At 41.4% G+C, this 8,735-nt stretch overlaps 1 protein-coding gene across 2 annotated transcripts; it reads right to left on the reverse strand.

Annotated features, from left to right (window-relative positions):
- Positions 1-3,617: 3,617 nt before the first annotated feature.
- Positions 3,618-7,079, reverse strand: aqp4 (aquaporin 4). Of its 2 annotated transcripts, none has more exons than XM_049747592.2 (6): positions 6,898-7,079; positions 6,275-6,385; positions 5,742-6,126; positions 5,502-5,666; positions 5,324-5,404; positions 3,618-5,179 (listed from the first exon to the last, which is right to left on the reverse strand). In XM_049747592.2, the coding sequence occupies exons 2-6, from the start codon at positions 6,361-6,363 to the stop codon at positions 4,958-4,960; spliced, it is 942 nt and encodes a 313-aa protein (XP_049603549.1). In that variant the 5' UTR covers positions 6,364-6,385; positions 6,898-7,079; the 3' UTR covers positions 3,618-4,957. The 2 variants fall into 2 exon arrangements, with proteins under 2 accessions (XP_049603549.1, XP_049603547.1); XM_049747590.2 differs by having other exon boundaries at positions 6,882-7,078.
- Between the last annotated feature and the right edge of the window lie 1,656 nt (positions 7,080-8,735).

Consider the following 8,735-nt stretch of genomic DNA (forward strand, 5'->3'; position numbering starts at 1 on the left):
CGCGCATGCACGTGTAAATCCAGTCCAACAGGGCCGGTCCACACGACACTTCTTTTAAGTTGTGATATGCGGTGCTTAACGTTGTTTTAGAACCATCTCAATTTTCCATAATCACTAATATATGAAGTCAGTGGGAAATCTGGGCCCCCAACCTGTACTAACAATCGGTCAGATTTTAAATTGAAGGCAGATGCTAGCCTTGTTGATCATTATTGATAGAGCACTTTAAAAATAACCACAGCGGCACATAACGTCAAACTCTTGATATTTAATAAACAAAGACAGTTAAAGCAGTAAATGAATAATATTAGCCTTTTTCATCTTCTAATTGGTTGATAAAAGCAAGCCAAGTTCAATTTGCAAAACACATCTGCAGCTATCTGCACCCATAATCAAATTTTACTCATTTGTTTTTAATCAGACATGCAAGTAAACGTTTCCATGTACGGTAATATTTGTTATTATTATTTAAGTGAGATGTTCAGCATCAGGTGGATTTTTTTTTCCCTCGAAACGTCAATGCTATAAATTACAATGCATAGATCCAACTTCAAAAATGGAAATATCCCAATAACCTAACATGCATTGTTTTTGTATAATAACTTATTGATGGTTTCTTCGCCTCGCTCCCCAAATCCAGTTTAGATGGACTGTAGTCCACCTGTGAGGATAAGTACTCTAGAAAATGAATGGATGGAAGTTGATGAGTTTTCCGGAACAAGCGGCGCGCCCTTTCAACCCCGACAGTGGACGTGACAGTGAGGGGAAGAGAGGAGACGGAAGGAGGGGCGAGGGGTGTGGGGTGTGTGTGTGTGTGTGTGTGTGTGGGGGGGGGGGGGCGCTTGCTGGGAGGCTCTAATAAAATGTAATCCTGTTACACGCGCCCCACTTGAGGGCTACAACAATAATAAAGATTTCCCTAATAACGCCGACGCAGACCGAAAACCCAAATGGAACACAAGTCCCGCGGTCAAGCGGCGCACTTGTACATACATCCTCTCATTAGCTGTCGGGGCGGCGAGAAGGCCTCCGAGACGCGGGCGCCGTGCCGCGGCAAGCCAAGAGTTAAGTCAAACAAATGTGTTTCATCAAAGTGCACTTTGCGCTACTCTGCATAAAGGAATTGCGAGAGGAACGAGCGGGGTGGCGAGTCGGAAGCCCCGAGGAAACCAATCAGCACTTGCCAACCTCGCTTCTTGTGTCAAAAACAACAGAGGTGCAGGTGCCTGCTAACACAAAGGATTCTTGTAGTTGCAATCAACAACGCAGTCTCACTATCCATCTCTCTGTCTATTTGTCCATCCCAGGAGTGTCAAACTCATTTTTGTCGCCGACTTCATTGTAGTTTAGTCATAGTTTCCCTCAGAGGGCCATGATGACTGTCAACGCCTTATCTGTGTATAGGCTACACAACAAACTGTTTTGAAATCAGAAACTAGTAAAAACTGTTGAAATATTTTAGAATGGGAATAAAAAATTGCCAGAAATACCTTTATTTTTTTAAAGTGAAGACAATATATAATTTTAGGATTGACACATGAAGTTGACGCACAATTTGTCTCTGCGCGCCACGTAAAATGATGTGTCGGGCTGTATTTGGCCCCCGAACCTTGAGTTTGACACCATCTATCCATACTATGTCCGTCCATCCATCCAGTCGGTAGATGAACTACTAAATTTCAATGGAAGCTGTCAGAGGAACCAATGAGGCAAAATATTTTTCATATCAAATTAAGAGAAAAAAAACCCAAATCGAATTTATTCATATTTGTATATTGAATAATTTGACTATCAATGACAAAATTGTCTATTTGAAACCTTTTTTATTTGATCTAACTAATGAGGACTTGGAAAAAGTGCAAAATGCTTATTTCCAACCCAAATTATAAGTAAAAAAACTATAACAAAAAACAACAATCATGATCTGGAAGATCTCTAAAATGATCAAATGACTTCTTTTGATGGATAATGGCGATATTGTGAGGTCCATTATTGGGCTTTTCACTGCAGGACCATCTTGACAAACGCTCCAATGTATCCAATGTGATGCTGTCATTAATGACTTCTAACACTCCCACGCCCTCTCCCATGCATTCCCTCCAAATATTCATCATGAGTGAGAGCAAAAATCAATCATATTCTCAAGACGGCGTGAATTATTAAGCGCGCCCGTGTGACAAAGCCCGGCGACGGCAACGGTACTTATCTGTGCGCGTGTGTGACAGCATCAGAACCCGGCGTCAGCCCGCCATCCTGTTCCTGCCCCTCCCTGCGAGCATCTCACTCAAGGCATTTTGCGGAATCAAACAATTTCACGCAGCTACTGGAGGAGGAAATGAACTGGGCCGCGAGCAATCATAAAATTATACAAATGTTATTACAGACTTGCCTGCTACTGTCCTACTTTAATTCAAATGTGGGCACTCCGGGCAGCGCTTGTGGCACAAACCTTCCTGAATAAATCAACATTAGCTTACGTCTAAATTATTAAGGAAGTGGGAGACTTTCTTGTTTATAGTATGAATTATTGAACGAGTGTTTAACGCAGTTTTTCCTCCACGAATCCACAAATATTAATTGCTAATGATCTTTAAGGTGTGGGTTTTATCTTTTGCCCCTTCTGCACCACGCTGGGGATTGAAATTGCAAATGCAAATGAATTGTCAAGTTTCAAGAAGTCAGTCTGTACTTGATGGGAGCGTTAGAAAAACTGTTTTGTTAGCTTCAATTTGATGAATATTGTAGTTGGGAAAATGCCGCCGGCCAAAGCCACCTTGAGTAAATTGACCATATTTCCGGGATTTTTCTGATGTCTTTCAGAAAAAGAACACAATACCGACAGTCACACTTGGTGGTGGTAGTAATGTTGATAGTCCGGGCCTGCTTTGCTCCTTCAGGGGCTGGATGACTTGTTGGGATTGATGGGCCATATCCCGAAGAACAATGTCTGGCCATCAATTCATGACCTCAAGATGAAGCGCACTTGTGTTCCGCAGCAGGTATGTTCAACGATCCAAAACACACCCGGAATTCAACAAGATCTTTAGAAATCAAAATGAAGGTTTTGAAACGACCTGGTCAAAGTATGGCCTTGAATCTGATTGAAATGCTGTGACCTACAAAAAAAATGTTCATGCTCAAAAGCTGTATGCATATACAGTATATTTTTTGTATAGTTCTATACAATTGTTTTTAAGAAGTGAAGCTGGTTTAATCCGGTCTGCTTATGTCCTCATAGAGTCTATAAGGGCAAGAAAGATAATTAAAAGATTAGCCGGTGTTAGCATCATAGGAATTCTTGCAGTGTAACAAAGGTGCAAATGACAAAAAAAAAAATTGTAGGTGATTTGAATTTCTTGTATTGCCGCACCAGTGTTTAGTACTTCAGTCTCAGTGAACAATGAAAGTTGCACAGCTCTTGGCTGCCCTCTGCTGGAGAAACACTTGAGCTCAGGTTTTATTTGACACAGGAGACCGCTAGGTGATGCTGTTGTCACATTTAGACTGCGTGCAGGGAACGGATGAGCTCTTCAATTTGTATTGTGTGGTTAGCAGTATAGTTCTGGTAATGTGACGTCATGAAGTCGGAATGGAATTGAGCAACAAATGGAATTAGATCACATGAAGATGACATTTAATTTCCAAGAAATTACTCGGCCATAAATCATCTAAGGTGGAGCGATAACGCAAAAAGATTATCTGCTCTTCTTTGATTGTATGACCAGTGTGTGTGAAATCCCACCCCAACCTTTTTTGGGGGAGTAAATCATGATTAAAAGCCAAATAGAATTGGAAAAAAAAAAATACACATGGCTTATATGTGTACATATATTTATACTCTTGGTAAAACTTCATTATCAATATGTTTACATATATTTATACATTTGGTTAAACTTGATCACATCATAAAATTCACAGCACCAATTTCCAGATCAGTTGACAATGAAACAGTTGAATCCAAATAAAAAGCTAAACTGATTCATCCATCTTAGATGATGTAATAAAAGTAGTAAACCAGTGCATGAAATTTATATATTGTACATTGTATATTGTATATATAGTGTACAATTATCTTAATGTAAATTCCAAAAAATAAAAACATTTTGTTACAGTGCATTTCCCATGATAGCATAAAATTATGCACTGAAAGTTACTTTACACTGATCTGATGGATAAGATCGGCATGGAGTTTGCATTTTATGCAAAAACAACAACTGCATTTTATGCAAAGCCAGTCATCGGTATGTCATAATTTGCACATCGGTCAATGGCGTCATTGATTGGATTAGCAAAATTACATGATCTTGTTCATTTGCGGGACGTTCTGTACCGCAAGCATTAATAACGCAAGGTTTCTCAGCCTATTGTCATATACATTTTTTAAATTTTTTGTTTTTCAGCACTTTCGGAGAGAATTTTCAGTTATTTTTTTCACCCCCCAAATGCATTTCAATGGCTGTCAATTGCAGACAAAAAAAAAAAAAAATTGCTAAGAGCAGTGCTGGACTGTACAGTAAATAAACAAGTGGATCTCCTGATTGGATCGGTAATGGGCTCCAAAACCCTGATCGCGTGAAGCCTACTGAAAAAGTCAGTCACCTTAACGTACGTACATCAGCTGTATGGTAATACGCTTAAACACGAGTCAGAGTGACACTAATCCCAAAATAACAAGGCCACATTTTCTTCTTGACTGGTGCATGATGATCCGCCGTAATTGGTAGACCTTCAGCACTCGCTTGGACTGCAATCTGTCTCTCGGCTGCTAGCAAAGCTACATGTCATCGAAATTGTTCAGTGCACAAACCCTGAAAACGCATTCAAGGATGAATTATCTGAAGGCATGGGAGGTATAAGGTGAAAGAGGGATGGGGGGAGGGGAGGGCTCGAGATGAAAGCCAAAAACTGTCCAAAACCAAATTCTGTCCTATAGTTTGCTCTCCGGTGCATTGGCTTGTCATACAGTGGACAGCACTTCTCTCGTTGGCGGCGGGTCTTTTCGCTCCGTTCTCCTCTTCCTCTTGACCGGCTGCATGGAGCCCATCCCATCCTTGAAGGCCCCCATTTGCTCCTTAGGAATCACCTGCCCTGGACTCGGTTTGCTGGAAGATGGGCAGAAGATGAGCTCGTACAGGAGTGCGGCGATGATGGCGCCCAGGAAGGGTCCCACCCAGTAAACCTAGAGCAGGAGACAACAAATAATAATTTTGGAACATCTCAAGACCTCATACATCATAAAATAAATCACACCGTTATGTTTAATGGTATGATTTTTAAAATCTGAAGTTGAAGGAAATGTTGGGATGTCATCAAGCACGCTCACCCAATGATCCTTAAAATTAGTTGCGATCACCGATGGGCCGAAGGAACGAGCGGGGTTCATACTGGCTCCTGTGTAAGGAATCTGCAAGGCGGAAATGCCGATATTACTCGGCACAATAATGGTGAACGCAGCGGTCAAATCAAATGGTGCAAGCAACGTTTGGATGGTGAATACTCACCCCAAATAAGTGACCAATCGTTACGGACACGCCGATGGCCAGGGCAGCGGACCCGCCCAGGTCGGTGCGTTTGGGGTCGCATGAGGCAAATATGGTGAAGACCAGCTGGAACGTTAAGAGAAGCTCCACCAGTAGGCCGATTCCTCCCGAGACATCTTTACCCAACTGAGCAAGCGCAAAGATTTTGCTCTGAATTTAAAGGACAAGACAAATGAAGAAGATGACATCCAGAGTCCTCACCCCGGTGACGCCCAGGTTCGGCCGGAAGTCGGAGGGCGAGACGAGCCACACGATCCCGCCACCTGCGACTGCACCAATTAACTGGGCCAGCAGGTAAAACACCCCCTTGATGATGGTCACTTTCTTGGTCACGACCATCGCCAACGTGACGGCCGGGTTGATGTGTCCGCCGCTGATGTGGCCAAAGCACTGAGCCAGCGTGGCAATGGACAAGCCGAAGCACAGCGAAATGAGGACCTTGCGGTCCGGCTTTGCCTCTTTTGATGCAGTCCAATCGATGGTGGAGCCAACGCCGAGGAACACAAACAGGAGCATGGCTACAAATTCGCCACCTACGGCCCTCCAAAATTCCTTGGTCTTTAAATGTTCCACTCCCGACATTGTCCTGTGACAAACAGAATGCGCTAAAGATTTACAATCATCTGCACATAAGTGCGTGGATGTATTTTGTCCTAATTGGTGTTTGCTCCCACTACCTTAAGGAGCTCGATATTTTTGTCGACGACAATAATGACAAGTCGTATTGTACTTACACAGCAGTAGCAGGTTGTGCAGACCTGATGGCCACTCTGTCAGTCGAACGTGATCCGTCTCTTGTGCCTTGGGATTGCACGTCTGGCATCACCTCTCACAAATTCTAATGCCTGAGCAAGTTGGGAGGAGTCAGGGAGGAGCAGGGAGTCAGCTTTTTAACACATGTTGGTCATGATGAGATTTGTGTGTGTGTGCGTGGGGGTGTGTGTGTGTGTGTGTGGGGGGGGGGGTATTTGGTGTAAAAGGTTTGAAAATCACAGGAATGAAAGAAAGCATTTTTTTTTTTCATTTTGGGAAGTACAATTATTTCCCCATGTCATTTCGTAGACTACATTTGAATATTTTTTCTTGGTAAAATGAATTATCTGAACTACAATTTCTGGTGCGTTCTCGTGCTGTTTGAGAGTTGGTATACCAAAACTCTGTTGAAAATAGAAACTAATGGACTGTTAAATGTGGGTCGAGTCAGTAAGCATCAGCCTGGGCTCTAAAGGACATCACTAAACGACACATGGTGGCGTGTTTCAAGCGTATCATGCGTAGGTATTTATGTGGTGTTTTACCGTTGATAAAATTCCCGAGTGTCAATAAAGTAGTCATACTCACAGCACTCTCTCTTTACCTGCAGGTGTGTTGATTCTCTCTATATTTTAAACGTGTTTAACCCGCTAAAGTTTTTTTTTTGATAACCCAAAGGTAAGTTATTACAAAGTTTTAAAGTAAATATTGTAACTCGCTAGCCTGATGTACTAAAGGCCGTATGTGTGGTTACGTTAGCATATGAAATCATCTTTGTGTCGCGACCACGACCGACGATTCGTCGATAAAAAAAGTGTCCTAAATACTCTGATTTCGTCGATAAGTGAGCTCATTAAACACTCTCTGCCCTTTGACGCCAAGCAAACGTTTTGGATTGCCTAAGCCGTCTTTAATACGTTTCGAACGGAAAAAAAAATCATTTTTAATATCGCTCAATTGCTTGGTCTCATAACTTTAAAATGGCGCCTTTCTCCAAATACTTAAAATGGAGGAAAATGAGTAAATTGTTTCGTTGACTTGACCTTGTTTTATGCTGTAGGCGTGGAATGGTTTGATGGAACATGATGTTTAAACACTTTTTTTTGTCTGTTTTTATTGACAGCTATGTGGTTGAATCCTCGTGTTGGGGTCAGACAACTCAAGATCCTCAAAATTTCGAGGTAACACGAAGACAAGGGCAGCTTGACAATTCTCATTCATAAGGCTAGAATGTCTGCATAGTGATGATTAAATTATTAATATGCACAACTTGTTCAAAAAATCATTTTTAAGAATGATGTGCAAAGTGTGGGTCTGCCGGCCAGTTTCATTCCAAAACCGTGCATTTTAGGTTCACTGAAAACTATTAGTTGTACGTAAGTATGAAGATGAATGTGTGTTTGTAACAACAGTGTAAAGGTGAACTAACCGTAGTGGCTGGTGACATTTGGTCACTTTTTTTTCCTGTGCAAAATAATAAACAGTCCATCTTGTTTTCAATTGTCAATTATTTTACTGGTTCTTTTATCACAAACAAATTATTTAGGTTATTCATCAGATGAAGGCAGAAGTGAGAGCCCAAACATGTCAACTAATGAAACCTAAATAATTTGTTTGTGATAAAAGAACCAGTAAAATAAATGAAATAATAAACAGTTTAAATCTAATTCAGAGTCACACTTTTCTGTTGAGTACTTTTCTCACTGCACTTAGCAATGTGCATCCCACCATCGACAAACTCATTTAATGACCGATCTTAATTTTGCTTTGAAGGCAATGTGAGAATGTAGACAGTAGACAATCATTTTATTTACCTCATTCCATTTGACCTAATTCTTGTACAACTTGTTCCATATGAGCAATTAACACGCTGTGGCACGAGCAAAGACTAATATAGCCAGCAGGCACATGCCTTTATTTTATGTTACATTGATATGTAAATCACGCACGTAAACATTAACAAACCACATAAATCATAATGAAGGCAGTTTTGCTGTGAAAGCTGCGAGGCATTACGCACATCGGGGGAGGCCCTTCTCTACTAATTATTAATATTTTGCCACAATTTGCATGTGTTTCAAGTGCTGTTAAGTCGCTTCATGTTTGTTGATACAGTGCGTTGAATTGAGAGAACCAGAGGACGATGTTCAGTTTGTTTGAAGACGAACCTCCAAAATTGTCCTGTTGAGATTAGCGCGTTACCAGCAATCTCTTGCTGTTAGCATAAATGCTTGAAACGACCTACAGCGTTAGCTTAATTGCAGTAGCTACATGGAAGGGAGGTGGTGCTGTCCCTCATTAGACATCATACAATTATTGGAGATTAATAGGGCACATGTCGAACAATCAATTCCATCGCCTCGCTAAACAATTCATGATATTAACAATGTAAAATAGCTCGCACAGCCCAAGGGAATTAACCAAGGCGGCTGCACGCTAATG

This window comes from Syngnathus scovelli, chromosome 17, assembly GCF_024217435.2.
Source record: "Syngnathus scovelli strain Florida chromosome 17, RoL_Ssco_1.2, whole genome shotgun sequence".
Lineage (NCBI taxonomy): Eukaryota > Metazoa > Chordata > Actinopteri > Syngnathiformes > Syngnathidae > Syngnathus > Syngnathus scovelli.

Bases quoted from the DNA above. Each gene is read 5' to 3' on its own strand.
- aqp4 (XM_049747592.2), bottom strand. From the start codon at position 6,363: ATGCCAGACGTGCAATCCCAAGGCACAAGAGACGGATCACGTTCGACT. The intron at 5,405-5,501 runs GTGAGTATTCAC...TCCGCCTTGCAG, and splicing joins CGATTGGTCACTTATTTGGG to ATTCCTTACACAGGAGCCAG. The intron at 5,180-5,323 runs GTGAGCGTGCTT...CTCCTGCTCTAG, and splicing joins CTAATTTTAAGGATCATTGG to GTTTACTGGGTGGGACCCTT.